General features: G+C 48.7%; 1 protein-coding gene across 1 annotated transcript; it reads right to left on the minus strand.

Annotated features, from left to right (window-relative positions):
• Positions 1–12,179: 12,179 nt before the first annotated feature.
• Positions 12,180–14,922, minus strand: LOC119109482 (protein 5NUC). Its single transcript, XM_037233111.1, has one exon. It carries the CDS (start codon positions 14,569–14,571, stop codon positions 12,751–12,753), a length of 1,821 nt encoding a protein of 606 aa, XP_037089006.1. The 5' UTR covers positions 14,572–14,922; the 3' UTR covers positions 12,180–12,750.
• Positions 14,923–16,542: the final 1,620 nt, after the last annotated feature.

Genomic DNA, 16,542 nt, shown 5'->3' on the forward strand with positions numbered 1-16,542 from the left:
GGGTACACGTTTGTGTTATGCACGAGGGCATCGTTTCAATGAAATATGTCGAGGGGGCGGGGCTGCGCAGACAAAAATGGCTAGACCTTCCCTACCCCCCCCCCCCCCCACTAACAAAATGACCGAACATATCTCTCCCCAAATCAATCTCACGCGCTTTTTCCAAAGTGTGGTCTGGAGTCCTCCAAACGCATAGCGAGCTTCCTTCCAAGCTGTCAAGGCCTGTCAGGGATGCAGCCTGGAGGGGCAACGCGGAGGTAATGGAGGGGCAACACGGTTCAAAAAGGGCTCCTGCTGTTCCACAAGTCTCCCAAAAAAAGGATTGCTGGATTTGATCTACTGAATTTTTAGCAGTAGCGTTCATTCATTTGCTTTGTTATTGTTCTGCTACCTTAAAACGCAGAAATTGCCAGAAGATGCAGTTTGACATTACTTTAGAAGTCAATGAAATAATTTTGTTGTTGTATATGTTGGTTTGTTGTGTACAAATTACTAAACAGCTTAATGTTACTAACAACTAAAAACCGGAATACTAACAAACAAACTTTGGGAACTTTGTTCAGGAGACGTCAAGTTACGTAACATGCTAATTGCATTTGCGAGGAACATTATTAATATAAATAAGAGAGTAGTAATAGCCTTATTCCTGAGAAGAAAGATAACAGGAGAATGGAGGCATATATGCGTTAATATTTCGGCAACATGCCTTTATCGAAGCAAATAGCAGAAGTGACTTCTGTTACTCGTTTCGATAAAGGCATGTGGCCGAAAAAATCATCGCATCTATATTTCGATTGCCCTGGTTTTTCTCCGAGGAATAAGGCTATGACTACTGTCTTGAATATGAAGAGATAAATAGTAATAAAACGAAGAAAATCATACACACTCAAAATCAAGGCCGTATCCGGAGGATTTTTGGGAAGAATGAGTAGGAGAGGGTGGGGGTGGGTCTTTACCATCACCATTTTACCATTTTTGTCAACGCTGTGCCCACTCCCCTTAACTAAAACTGGCTGCGCCGCTGCACCGGCTGCTGAGGCGGCATTCTCGCCTCATGGTGGACAGCAAATGTCTGGTCCTACTCATTCAACAGCCACATTCACCAGCCAAACACCACGGGTCGTACCAAACACGACTCACCGATGTGTACCAAGTCTACTGAAGCAGTCCGTCCCTCGTCTGATCTCTGCCGTTTTCACTCTCACAGCGTGCTATCCTGACAGAGCGCCTGCTTGCTCGCGACCTCTCGTGGCCGCGCCGCGGGGCACCCGGCGTCAGATGACCTTCCGGAGCGTGTGGCACCCGGCATCAGATGACCTTCCGGGGCGTGTGGCAGCCGGCGGGGCGGTCCGACTTCAGCGAATCGCAACTGTTTGTGCAACTCAGCCGACCATTCACCGTACGGCTACATTTAAACTGCAGAGAATTCGCACCAGAGGGTTCTCGCGGGATATACTATACATATCGAGTTCAGTCCTTCTGCTGACCCACAGAGAGCGGAGAAGGTAACAAGCGCAAGGTAAGGTTCAGGTATGGCTTTGTTTCATTCACAGCTGCTGGTTCGACAGTTTAAACTGCTGTTGTACCGCCTTCATCAGCGCGGGTAAGAATTGCGACTGCCTCTCAGGCAGGCTCAAACGCTTGTCAGGTTTATTCAAACCTTTCCATCATGGCCGCAGTCTGCCCATAATTTCGCGAATGAAGCGCATCGTCTGCAATATTATGTCTAAAGCCCACGGCTGGCTCCGGCCCGGTGGCTCAGTTGGTTAGAGCGGCTGTCTTCCGATCCACCCGCCCGTGGCGGGGTGGGTTCGAGTCGCTCAAAGGCGCTCGCTATTTGTCCTTGACAGGTATGGCCTGCGGCCGGTGGCAGCGGTCGCGCTGAAGGTCATTTGACATCAGAGGGCAGGACGGACCGTGATGAGCACTGCGGTACTTTAAGCTTTGGCCACCAAATTCTGCGTTGACATGGAATTGCGCGATCGGGTGGTAAGGATCAGGGCTCACACAACAAGCGCTGCTTAGCGTGAGCTCTGATCCCAGAAATCCAACCTTTCAAAGGGTTCGGATCAAATCTTTAAAATAAAATACAATTAAAAGGCAGCTGGCAGCTGCCTCTCGTTCCACCTGATTTGGTCGCTTGCCGTGCCTGCAGATGTCAACTGATACTTTTGGGAGCCTGATCGTTATATGCTTTGCATTTTTATATATCCCAGCTGATTTGTTACTGCTTACCCATTTTATGTACCATAACATCGCCGCATGTTCGGAGAGGAACCCACTTTTGGACCATCTTGGGGCAGGCTCTGTTGTTTTCAGTGCTCAGCACATCTCTCCCAAATTGGGAGGTACATAGTCTTGCAAAACTATGCCCTTGTTGCAGGCATATCATCTCGCGTCATGCCAGCCTATGAAGAATGCCAGCAGGATCTGAGGGCTGCTTAATCGTATCTTTTCGGTCAATGGCGAGACAAGGGGATTGGTGATAACTTGTAAATGAGTTCCGTATTCTGGGTTTCAACTCCAGCTTAGTAGACAATTTGAAAGCATTCTTTTTTCAATTGGCAATGCCATTGCTAAGTAGGAATGTTTATAAAAAGTCAGAGCCAATTCTGCCATCAATTCTGACCGGACTGGAACTGAACATCATCTGGTCATGTGGTGTGGCCCAAACTCTCAGATATGTTACACTACCTGCTGGCATTTGGTCTTTACACAGCATTCAACTTTACTGGAGAGTAAAATACGTAAGAACATTGCCAGAGTCCTGTTTCCCACTTGCAATAGCGGTATCACGCATACATCTAACATTCTCAAGCTTAGTAATGTCAAAAATGAGAGCCACAAACTCAGAGGATGAACCAGTACTACTTTTCATAAAGGATTGCCTAACAAATCTGGCCCAACCACCTAAGATCAAGAAATATGTGTACATACGTTCATTCATATGTTTACCTCATTTACTCCCCACACAACAGTTGGTATGTACACGTCACCAATGACACTGCCATTTCAATGTTTAGCAGCTCTTTTGAAAGGTCACTCAATGCGTGAGGTCGATGTCGTCGAGCCGGGCTGGGCATCCCGGCACTGCTCTCTCGTTGCTGTGATGAAGTGGCCCGGCGTCCATCCATCGCACAGGCCGCCGACAAGTCACCTGAGCCAAGGCCACCGCTGTCACGGACACCCCACACAGGGCTCGCTGCGCCCGAGGAGTCTGGCGGAGCGGCCGGTGAGGAGGCCCACTTGTTCAAGCATATTGAACGTGGGTTGTGTCGTGAAATACTATATATACTATATATATATATATATATATATATATATATATATATATATATATATATATTGCGGCGGTTCGCTTTACTTGCGTTGATCCTGCTGGACAAAAATGAGTTACACTAACGTAGCTTAGCGTCGAAATACCTTCTCTCTTTCTTTGCACTTGACAGCATAAGCCAGTTTAACGTAATCCTTGCCTGGCCTTAAGCCGGAGGTAATTCCCCCCCCCCCCCCCCCTCTTGAAAGTGACTAAAGATGTGTCCAGGGAGAAAAGAGGCCTTGCATTGGCCCACTCAAAAATGATGATAAAAACACGCACTGATTTGTACCAGAGGGTTCATGGACCTGTTATTTGTTCCTCTGTCATATTTGTCGCCTAAATAGACCCAATGCACGCATCAGGAGAATACAAAGGTGGACGATGGTCGGAATGGCTTGAAATTGTTCGGATGCAGCTATGCTGCCCCTCATTTAAAACAACCTCAAAGCTTTATCTCACGTCTGTAGTGAACTTTTAACAGAGCTGTCCTCTTCCCTGGACCCTAAATAAGACCATGTATTTCATTCTTGTTGGGAGATGTTGGGATGTTACAAAGGTGGGTTTGCTAAACTGCTTCTTGAATATTGGTAAATATTGTATTGTCCCCGTGACATTCAGTCTGTCCGAAAGGCTCAGTTGGTTATGTAAGGTGTCAAAGAACACCTTTGTGCTGGCCAGTGAATGTCTGCGTAATTTGGCGACCGCCGCTTCGAGGCGCTCGGGTTCCCCCCTTCCCCCCCCCCCCCCCCCCCCCCCCTCCTGCCCCAGGTGCCCGATGCGAGGGACGCGGCCGTGGGGCCAGGCGAAGAGGCAGTAACAATGAGAGGATTCTGAGAGCCGCCGGCGCGAGGACGGACGTGCCGGCGGAACGGACTGTGACGAGTGCCTGTGACGAGTGTCAGATACAGAAGTGACTGGACGTACCGTGTGTGCCACTGAACCGGAGGTGAGACTTGGGACCAGCAGCACTTGCAATTAGAGCGCCTGCCTTCCGATCATCTTCCGTGTTTTATACGCATCCACCCACCATGTATCTATTGCTGATGTCTTTTTTGTTCGTTGCGATAGATGAATTTGCTATCGAAAATGCAGTTATGCAAGGCGACTATGAACTGCCGGAACCTATCAATCCGACACGTTTGAACTGAGATAGCTGGCAACGTCGCGGGCACCGCTCAGCCCTACTGGATGGCTGTGTCACCAAGTTAATTCAAATCCGAGAGATGGGAGCGAAAGGCATCGTCTGATCTGTCCTGGAACGCACGGTACCGGACTTCCCGGTTTTGAATTTTTCCCCAATTCATACCTCCGCAATTCATACCTCATATGATCCTATGACCACACTGAGTGCCTGAAAAGTTCTATACGGATCTCTGTGAGCAGTGCCGTGATGCATTCCAAGGAAATAAAATGCTTTGTTGCTCCGCCTATAACAGGGTTCTTAGTGTCTGCCCGACCATTTCAGTTTTGTTGCGCTGCTTTGACAGGACCTCTGGCATTCTGTTGCCTTGCCGTAGCGGCGTATGATGTTAACGGTAGGTATTTCGCGGACCTGGCAGCCCAGCGAGAATACCTCGCTTATTTGGTAGCCTTACATCATTTTCTTCACCTGCGACATTGTCACATCCATCGAACTTAATACGCATTGTGCGTGTGTTGATCGACTCTGAAAGTTGGTTGGACCGAACTGGAGCCGTTCAAAAGTCATGAAGAACTTGGGGTTAAGCGTTTTGCTATCCCAGCCCTTACCCAACTCAGGTGGGAGCGGATATATCAATTTTTTAGATAACGAACGCAGAACAAACGCAAGGCAGCGACTGAAACCCACAACTTTCTGAAAATTTTGCGCTGGCGTCCCTTTTCCCTTGTAATGTTAAAGGACATTCGCGGCAGGCGAAAGATTTGCGTCGCATTTTCGTAGCTTTCTTCAGCACATTGCATATTATCATCTAGACCCGCTTGGTCGCATCATGTACCAGTGTATAAGCGTTTGTTTGTACGGTGATGAAATCTTCGCAGGGTGATGTGTCATGTATATTTACCCCGCGGCTACAATATGGCTACGATATCGGGAAAATAATAGCAAAATAAATCTGGCTAGGACGGTAAGAGCACCCAGATGACACACCGTTTGAGGATCACAGAGTTCGCACACTCTTTCCAAGTCTGTGCCATGACTGTTTGTGGTGCGGCCCTCAGCGCAGCCAAATGTCAGCTGATGTCATGCGTTTAGACTGGCGGAAGCGACTGCGGCATGAACTGGATCCGCGCGATCCAGGCGAACGCGACACATGTAACACTCTGCCGCTACGTCGACCCTACTCTACATCACGGAACAAGCATTCAGCCCCTGTCCCGCACTGAAAGTGCATTCAGCTCTGGCTGAGCTGGCGGGCAGGGTCATGAGCAGACGATCAAGTTGTACGACTTCTGGGATGGGTTCCTACGCGTTGTGCCTCACATTGCGAAGAACGGGCGGGGAAGGGGAGGGGCGATATATTTGCCCCTTGCGCTGCCTGCGACGCTCCCGTAGGGTGTTGGTGTGCGCAGCCTCTGCACAACCGGGAATAAGGACGTTACGAGCTTGAAAAGAGGTATGAAATGAATGACAGGACGCTTCTCTAGGGGAAATGAAGGGCATGTGACAACGTAATGGATTTAAAATAAAACGCATTCGAGCTCCGTGCTAAAAGCTCGGTTAGTTAGAGCGCCTGCCTTCAGATACACCCACACGTGGCGAGGTGGGTTCGAGTCGCTTTAGATGCTCACTGTTTGTCCTTGCCCGACATGATCTGCGCCCGGTGGTGGCTCTGTAGACGCGCTAAATGTCAGGGGGCGTCACATAGCAGGATGGCCCGTGCTGTGCCTGGCGGCACGCCAAACTTTCCCCACCAAATTTTGCCGCTGACCTGAAATTGAACGATCGATGGATGGCCCACCAAATGAGCACTGCTTAGCGTGAACTTGGATGCTGCAAAGCCAGTCTGGCAACGGACCTGGATGTTCATGTTTAACCGAAAGGTGCGGATGAAGTATTGGAAGATGAGCAATGCCTGATGTTTACTTGATGCAGTCATTTAGTTCTTACTTAAGTGTATAATGCATATATGTATATATATATATATATATATATATATATATATATGTATATATATATATATATATGTTATATATATATATATATATATATATATATACATATCATGTATATTTCTCTATCAATAAATGAACACTGGGATCTTCTGCTAGGCTCGCATTTGCGTTTATGCTCGTATCGCAATGGAAAAGACAACGCAACTGACCACTAAATGTCAACTGAGCGCTTCCGGCCCACCACTCCGGCGGAAGGCTGCTTCCGCACGGTCGATGACGACTGTGTTTGTGCGTTCCCTTCAGCGTTCGTGCAGTGGTTAACCTTTATTATAAGCATTGCCCCGTTTTGCGAATTCATCAGCTGTTACCTAGATAAGAAGTATGCCTGCAAATGCAAATAACACGAGAATGTTAAACTACGAGAACCGTGAATTACGAAACAGGTTAGAATATTATTCGTAGACAGAAAGCGTGTGTACAAAGCTGGAACCTTGGAAGGGGGACACAGGGTTGAAAAAGGACCCTTGATGGTACCTCCCTTCCCCCTCCAAAATCCTCCGGATTAGACCGACCTGTGAATGAGGGGCGCGGTTTTCTTTGTTTTCTTTTTGATACTGCAGCTGGTCGTCCGGTTGTTCGAGAATTTATGTCATGCCTGTCGTAAGCCGAGGGCCGGCCGGTTTTCTTGGATTTCAGCGGCGTCCCTGCTGAAGAGGTGACGAGGACCACGTGGCCGGGCCCCTCGGGCTGGCTTCGCAGGGCAGCCAGCCATGTGTTTGTCCGACTGGGAGGCGACTAGACGCCGGTGTGACTGAGAATCTTCAAAGCCGGTCATTTTCCTATGCTGTTAAGGATTTTTCGGCATCGGTCCATCTTTTGGTAAGTTGTTCCACTTTCCTTATTTTCGTGTACAGCCACTTGCATTTATGTTCCATGTTTGCCCCAGGAATTTTGATCTTTCCCGCACCGATGCATTGACATTTTGGGTTATCTCGATGTGACATTACGCCGTCGCTATGCTGGTCGTTGACGTTTCCTTCCTTTGTCAGTTTACCAAGCGTAACGGTGCGTTAGTTATATCAACGTGACGTAGTACTACCGGGTGGCCGCGTGGTGACGCCACCGGTTAAAGGGGGCCGCGTGGTGGCGCTACCGATGTGCCGCGAGATGGCGCTCTAGGTACGTGATGGCTGCGCGGCCCCAGGCTCCTTTCGGGTACTTATTTTTTTCCTCTAAGCATACGAGTTTATATAATCAACATATGTTTACAGAAGCCGTTCGCAATACAAGGTAGAGCGTCCTGCTACGTGTTTAGGAACACTCGACGAAAACACGCCCGAGAACGCTGCACTTGTTATCCCTACCTTCTACAACTGAAACGGAATCTATATGCTACCGCCAGATCAATTCTGTCTCAATTTTTTGCCACTTAACTGAAGAAGTCAGTGGGTAGGCGAATGTATGAAATGTCATTTTTCAGCGGCTCATCCTTCTAAACCATGACAGATCAAAAGCTTTCCCAGAACTTGATCTAGTTGCTACAGAGACATTAACAAATCAGTGAGCGTAGATGGTAGATCGAAATGGCTGTAAACGAAGATTGTAGACTGCAGCCCCCCACTCTCACCCCACTCCTAAGAACTTTGCAAAACTGCAAAACGCGTAGATACAAATCTACTAATTAGAATGGTTTTACAAGCACCTGAAAACAAAGAACAAAACAAATTAGAACAAGATCGTGCGTTTCAAGATGCCGCCGAAGTATGCCTCGACAAATGCCTGCCAGGCGTTTGCGTCATGTTTTAGTTGTCATATTGATAATCTTGCAAGGAACAACCTGCGATATATTCCCGCATCACCATCGAAACTCACCAAAAACAAACAAAAAACAAAAACATTCTGATCGGGGTAGCAAAAAACAACTCTTGTAGTTATAACACAGCCCAACAGAATGGCGCGTAAGAACAACAGGAGGACGCATCTCAGCAGATTTACGCGTCCCACGGGCAAACAATGCGTTTCCATCGGCACAGGCCGGAGAGGGGTCACGAGACAATATCGTGTCGTGGGAACATAGCACAGCAGAACGACGCAGCCCACAGCTGAATGACGCACCCCATAGCAGAGCAACGCATCCTACAGCAGAGCAGCGCATTCCATAGCGGAACGACGCATCTCCATTGACATACACTGAAGGCAAAAAAACTAAAGTCAGCGTTAAAAACAGTCTTATATGGTCATATCATGGCCCAGCAGAACGGCACATTGCATAACAGTCCGGCACATCTCCATCGACATACGCGTGAGATCAGGTTTCCAAGTCAGTCAAAACGCAAGCACCGTCAGCTATCAACGACGCTCCAGCGCCGCACGCAGCCACTGGACCTACGTGTCATTCCGATCGGCAAGCTCCCTTGTGTCCTCCTCTTTTATGTCCCGCCTTTTGGTCAGAGCCCAGCACGACCTGGGCACGGCACCGCATTCACGCTCCTGCAGCCCGAAGCGTTCCAGGAAGGCATTGGCCGGGCGGCGCTCGACCAGGCCCAGTGGCTGAGCGAAGAACGTGTATGATATGGCCCACAGCAGAACGGCAGCCACAATCCTCTGCACCTCCGCCAATGTCATCTCCTCCACCTCCATAGTAAAGCGGTCTTACGGCCAGGCTGCTAGCCTCAGCTGCTGGTTGTTGCCCCCGACAGCTCGAAACAGGTCAGGCCACAGCGCCGAGCTGTGCATAGCAACCACATCTAAGGAAAACCCAAAATCAAACTGATAAAAGCAGGATGTGAGTGGTCTTTGACCTCAGCTCAAGCTGAGACATGAGCGGTTACAAGGGCCATATCCAGAATGGAGCCTTTGCCGAGATTGCGTGGGACGGCGGTGCCAAGAGGGCAAGGTGGTAGCCGGTGGCAAGGTATTTATTATAATACGTGGTTTATACGTCACCAACACCACCAGAGGCGGAGGGGGGGGGGGGGCGATATGCAATGGGTGCTAGGACCCTGTCCCCCCCCCCCACCCCCCACGTCGCAGGTGCACCAGCTCTAAGCATATGCTCATAGTGACCAGATGAGCAACGATTCACAAGCCAGCGAGTCAGCGAGAGCCAGTTGGAAGAAGTAGCGAGGAATGCACGATGGATATTTTGGCTGCGATAGAAAGAAATATAGGCCTGATTTTAAAGGTGGGCAAATCACAAGCCGGTGCAAAACCCCGAGGTGTCCGCAACAGCCTTAGCTAAGGAAAATCCCAACAGCCAGCAGTTAAAAGGTGGATACGAGTTATATTTGCATCAGCTCCAGCGAAGACAGGAGTCTTTACAAGCGCCACAGCTAGGACTGAAGGCCTGCCGCGAAGGAGGGTAAGGGGCTAAAGAACACCGACGCCCGGCGTTGCATTCTCCATGGGCTGCGCGGCTCCGGCTTCGCGGTTAACACCCCGCGGCGGTTAACGGGCGGGCAAAGATGACCGCGCACCGGAAAATGGTGCTTTTGATTGTTTTAAGAAATCAACTCGTATGCGGGCAAAAAGTGTCCCAGGTAGCATATTTTACCAGAAAAAATTTCAGCTCGATGCTCAGGACGACTTGGTTCGCACAGTACCACAAACTCATGACACGATGGCGTAATATCTATCATTCGGGTTGCTGAGACTGCTGATTTCGTTCAGTGAATCAGCGTCGAAACTTCACGACCGTTATTTCCTGGGTAGGACGTGAAGGGCTCTTTTATCCCAGCCCCGGGTCCCCAGCACCTGCCATTCTGGCGATGCGGGGACCAAGACCCCTGGTTTATCTGGGGGCCCTCAGAGGGATACATCAAGCCATGCGCGGATCGCGTACTGCTACGACAGATCCTCCGACCAGGGCACCTGGCACTGGATCGACGCAGCGGCCCTCACTGACACAAAGGACCGATTACGGGCGCAAGGAGCTCAATAGGTGACAACGGGACACCAAGTCGGCTCATCGGCACCTGGTTGACACAGCAAGGAGGTATCTCGTACGGTACTGGGACCTCTGACTGACACTGAGCACTTCCACTATCTCATTGTAAAAGTAAGCCTTTCCATCATCATACGTCTTTTCATTGTGAAACGATCCCGAATCTACGCAAGAGGCCCTTGAAAATTTGGTGTTCCGTAGCTGTCCCTATTCAGGAAACGCGCCATTGGCCGACTTTTGGCCTGATGTCGGCACAGCGTCCAGAGTTGGGCACTCTGGTCCCTTGACCAGCACAGGAAGCCCTTCACTATTTCAGGGGCCTGACCAACGCAAGAGGCGTTTTCAATGACATTTGCAGACCCGCGGCTGGCCCTGCTTGGGGAAAGACCCCCTGGGGCCTAGACCGGCAAGGAGACCGCTGTTCGGTATCGATTGCTAGCCAGCTGATATAGTGCGAGATTTGTCAGCTGATATAGTGCTGATATAGTCTAGTCTTCTTCTTAGTGCTTCTAGAGAATCGCTCAATCTGACGCAACAACGTAGTGTTATACGAAGTCATACATTCCTGAGATACTTTCTTAGGCAACACAACAATAGAACGAACAAATTGCATTGATTTATGGTCAGGTACGAAGGTCAGACCAAGGTCAAAACAAACTGGTTCCGTTACTCTAGCGTTTGTTGTATGGGATGGTTTCTGTTGCTCATTTAGAGTTTATTGATGACAGGAACCGGATTATAAACCTTCCATAGGCTTCTTAAAGGTCACAATAGGTGACTGACCTACAATGACCCAGGTCAACATTTTGTGGTTAGGAACGTACTGCCTAGCGTAATTTGTGTTACTTATCCAAATACAAAACGCAAAGCGGTCTTGTATGATTTTGGTAACCATGGCCTTCAAAAGGTCAAACTAGGTCACTAAACTTAGATGAGAATATCAAATTTTGCCCAGCACAGTTATCTAGGTTCTAGGGGCCCTTTGGGAATCAACTTGGAATTTAGCGTTGTTTGACCTTATTTGAAACAAAGGTCATGATCTAGGAGCCCCAAACTTTGATCAAGTAAGTTCACGTACCGGCCAAGACACCCTGTGAATTTTGTGTTTCTAGATCTCTTAGTTCCTGAGATCTTAGGGGAGTCAAATTCACCCCCTCCCCCACCCGAGCGAAGAGTATCCAACAGGTCACCCGTGCACGTGTTAAGTCATGGTCAGAGCTGCTCTGGCTCGACTGGCCCGCCACGTCATGTATATTGCGTCAACCATATCAGCCGTCCGTCTCCCCCTCCCCCCTCCCCAGCCGATTTCAGAGGGACATCCTGGCTATCAGCCAACTAGTCCAGTGCGTCACATTTGCAAAGGGTTAGCAGTAGTTCGCATCATAGCTTAAGTACGGAAATGTTCCCTTATTATTAAATGTTTTCGACACCTCCCTCTCCAGAAGCCGACGGCCGCAAGCGGTACACGTTGGCAGGAATGCGAGATGTTCTGTAACGTTTGACGAAAATAGGACGACAAAAAATGAATCTACCAAAGCTCAATTGGAGTTCTTTTCATGAAACAAAATTGCTGCAGTGTGGTATCTAGCATTGTTTACGTTGTTATGTGACAACTGCAAATTGCGTGAAAAATAACATTGCTTTATCATCAGTGTGTGAAAAGAAAGATAATTTTTCCAGGTCTTGCTCCGAGAAGATCGGGTAATGCTTTACATTGTTAGTTGAGCGTTCCACTCAAATCTTCCAGTGAAAAGGACTTTTCCTGAAGTCTCAAAACTTCACATGAGCTTTGACAAGACAAAACAATTACCTGCATATGGCTTAGCCTATGTTAAGGCTAAACACATTTGTAACCGCGGTTGCTATTTCTCGATTCCAGCGTAACCTTTCAGTCAAAAAGGCATCGTTGAGTGCAGGCATTTTTATGTAGTTGCGAATAACACTGTGAATAAAAATATATTCCGAGTTTGGCATAACTGGAGCTAATGTGTTACATGGCTTTGGGTCCATACCAAGGCCTGAGGTCTTCACATTCACGAAGGCTGATGATGGTGTGGGTAATCGATTGAGCGGGCAAAGTATCAAGAAAATTAAATTGCCAGTTTGCCATCTCGGAGATAAATGAACAGATGACGGTTATGAGATTAGCGCTGCACTGCTGCTACTGTCGGGCGAAAGGCCTGTATTTGTGTTTGGGGTCGGGGGCATGCGTGCGTGAGCGCGTGCTGAACTCAAACGTCGCAGCCAATGTTAGAAACCACAGGACGGGGTTAATGAAGAAAAACGCGTCCCCTGACAAATATCCGCATACATTGCTGCTCAAGACACCTTAACATATAACAGATTGAAGGCACACGTGAGACCTCCGTTCTGAGCGTCCCGTTTCGCTTTAGTCTTAACTGAGACACACCACGGCTGTGCTGCACAGCAGCGCCAGAAATATGGGCAAGGCGGCTGTTTGTCGGCTCGCACACTGCTTAGGCACCCTTTGCGCGTTGCTGTGGGTCTTAAACTTGATCCGTCCTTCCACAGCCGGGTGCACGGGAGACATCTGTCTCAAATAGCTAGCCAGCACAAACAGATCAAGCAACCCGTAACGTTTCCTTTCTAGCGGCTTCGCAAACATTTTGTAATCGTAACCGCCATTGGCTATGTAAGTGGACACGGCTATCTGGTACAGTTGCGACTCGTTCACCAACTGGTACTTCGGAATAGGACAGGTATTGCAGAGCAAGTGGCAGGACACAACACGGCCTCCTGGCCCATCCTGCGCGTCGTAAACGACACGCGCGCCGGCAAACTGCATGAACCGGCCGTCAAACTGTTCACGGAAAAGGTTTGATAGGCTGTTCTGTAACGCATGCATTATTGCACTGCCGGTGACAGTGATCACTTCGACGGCATTGCGAAACGGCAAAACAACGTCAAGGTCCGACAGGGTGATGTTTCCCATGGGGAGTGATGCGACGATTTGGCCTGAGTTGACAAAGGCGATGGTTGGAATCAGAATCTTTCCCTTATGGCTGACCTTACGGTTGATATTTACTCGCAACGCCCGGATGTATGCGTCAGCCAGAAAGTTGCCCAGGTTACACTCTTTCTTCGCGCATGTTTCTTCCAAGCCGACTAGTTGCACCAAAGACTGACCGATGGGCCGCATGGACTCATTATGGAGTCGTCCGAAGAATTCATCCACTGTTTTCTTGGCCTCCTCGTCCGCTGGCATGGTAGGCCTTATTAAGATCGGCTGTGACCACCATTCCTTCACCTCATCATCACGGTCGAACGTGATATTGATGTTGCCTACGTACCTGCCGCCCTTGTAGGCATGCACAACGAGGACGCGGCGCCCGCTGGACTGCATCACCACGGTGGGATACGGACCGGTGAGAAACCGCAGGTCTTCAATATCAGGAGGCACGCCAGCTTCCGTCTCGGAAAAGAAGTCCGGCCACAGAAGACTATGTGAGTGACCTCCAACAATCACGTCCAGACTGGGCACGCGGCGAGCAATCTCCCTGTCACGCTTGTACCCCGAGTGGCCAAGTGCGATCAATATCTTGACGCCTTTTTTCCTGAGCACTTTTACCTCTCGGGTGAGCGCCCTTATCTCGTCCTCAAAGATGATGTCGCCCGTATAAGAGTTGACTTGAGCTTCCGGAAGTAGATAGCCAAGAACGCCTATCTTTTTCTGGCCTACGGTGAGAATTCTGTGGCGTGGACACATCTCTTCTAATTCTTTTCTCAGCGTCTCATTGAGAGCACTGAATACCATATTCGTGCAAATGAAGACATTCGGACCCATCACTCTCATGAATGGGAGCAGTCCGTCAATGCCCTCGTTGAAGTCCTTGTCTCCAATCACCATTGCGTCGAACGGAATATGTTTTGCCATAGCCGCGGCCACTTCCCATTTAAAAAGCATATGCATGGCATCACCCTGGAAAAAATCTCCTGCGTTCATCACAAGAGTGTTGGGGTTATAAGGATCACCTCTGATGTTCTTTATGTACGCTACGCTTTGGGCGAATCCTCCAAAACATGTAACATTCTGATCGATCTGGTATGCCACTTTTCGACACGGACTGCCCCACTGGTCGACTAATCCGTAACGCGAATGCAGGTCATTCTGATGCAGGATAACAAGGTGGTAATCAGACGCTGCCGTGACACCAAAAGCCATCACCAAGATCGTGCAAATTGTTCGCCGTTGCATGACCTGTACGGTCGAAAGATCCACTTATAATCCACTGTTCCACAAGGCTGTAGTAAGACGCGTTTTCTTTTCTCCAGGTTGTGCAGTTGTCAACGAAAAGCACCTTTTTACGAAGGCCTCTCCTTCACATGCTGCGCTGCTGCGACTGGTAGAATTTGGTTAACAGATGAACAAATCAGAGACCATCTTATGCATAACGTTGTCATTGAAAGATAATCCTAGTTATTTACATGGCTTCCGTTGGACGATCAGAAGGCTGCAGCTGTGTCGAGGTGGCACTAATAAGATGAAGCGAAAGATATCGTAGGACACAGAGTGACAAACTGGCCTGAGATTTCAGCACAAATTTATCGTAAGCATTGTGGCGACACTACTGTTCCACTTCGTTGCCTCGTGCATTTTGTGGTCATGAAACTCTTGCCTGGAAACGGTGTGCACAGGATTACGTCTAGGTGAAAGGCATTAAAGGCTGTTTTCCACGTTTGTGTTGGTATTTGTATCCAGTTTCTGAGCTATACGTCCACGACGATGCGCATAATATTTCATGCAGACTTGTTTAAGGTATTAAGGCGTGCAAGACACAATGCATGCCTAAATAACGTCCCTGCTCAGAAAATGAGTTCCTGGCCGATGCTGGGCCTGTTGTCAACACAGAGTGAACTGTTGGGCATTGTGGTCCTCTGACCACCACAGGTGGCCCTTCACCGTCTCATGGGGCCGAACAATGCGATAGTCCGTCTGACTGACATCTGCAAGCCCGCCCTTGCCCCTGCTTGGGAAAGGACCTCCTGGGGCCTGGGCCGGCACGTAATCGGCTGCTTGTTTTTAGTCAGTCAGCTGATGAAGGACCCACACTGTTTTAAGGGCCCCCGATCGGAGCCCCCAAAAGTTTTGTTGCCTTTGTGGTGCCTCTGGAAATGCTGCCTCTGGCAACAGCGGTAAGCGTTGGAAATGCATAGTGTCCGAAAATGTTCAAGTACGCCAAAAAGTATGTAACTACCAAACCTCAATGCACGCTGTTTTTATGAAGCAAAGTTGCTTCGAAGTGTGGTATTTGAACTCAACTAGGCTGACATCTGACATCTAAAAAGTGCATAAAGACAGCATTGTTTTATCATTGTATGAGAAGTGATATAATTATTTTGTATTACTGTGCACTTGCACTTGCAGCACTTGGGCCCGGGCACTGAAAACTGCTTTTGAGAGCTTGCACTGTAAGTCCTCTGGCGAGGATGCTGTAGGGTCTCCACAATAAAACCCCTCGCCGCATGGTCTCATCTGAGACCAGTTTGTCACTTTATGAGGCCATGAGAACCGGCGGCACTCTTGCAGAGGCTTTGAGACTTCCCGCTCTCAAGCAAAGCTCTCGGCATGCCACCGTGAACATTCCGAGGCTGTTCACTGTTTTCGCAAAGTTCCCAGCTTATTGCCACCAGCGAAATCTACCAAAAAAAATGGAGGCACTTACCGATATGTTTGCGTTTAAACGTTTGCGCTGTAACCGAGATTGAGCGAGCTTGTTTAGCTTGGACATGAGCTAAATCGCACGCAGTTTGTTTCGTCGGTCACTTAGCTTTTAGTGCTATCGGTTATTGGCTCCACAAGAGGTACCCCCGTGTTAATCATCGCGCCGAGAGCGAGATAAAATATTTTTACGCGTTCACGGCGGAGAGATATACTGTCCAAATGTAAGTTGCTCGAATGCAGTCTACTTTTGTGTAACTGCAAACTATGATTTATAACATAATGGAGCCGAGGATCAGATATTTACAATTAAAGTAATATACAAAGACGGCTAAGGTAAGAACTAACATCTCACGATTTCAGCGCAAAGTTGCAGCGTTTGTGAGTTGGTAGACCCGGTATAGGCCACAGTAATATGACACCCAGTCCTTAAAGCAACACTATTGTGATCGTGATTTGTGAGCTTGTGGACCCGGTAAAGACCACAGAGCTAAAGGTGAAGACAAT

This window comes from Pollicipes pollicipes, unplaced genomic scaffold, assembly GCF_011947565.3.
Source record: "Pollicipes pollicipes isolate AB1234 unplaced genomic scaffold, Ppol_2.1 Scaffold_2555;HRSCAF=2994_pilon_pilon_pilon, whole genome shotgun sequence".
Classification (NCBI taxonomy): domain Eukaryota; kingdom Metazoa; phylum Arthropoda; class Thecostraca; order Pollicipedomorpha; family Pollicipedidae; genus Pollicipes; species Pollicipes pollicipes.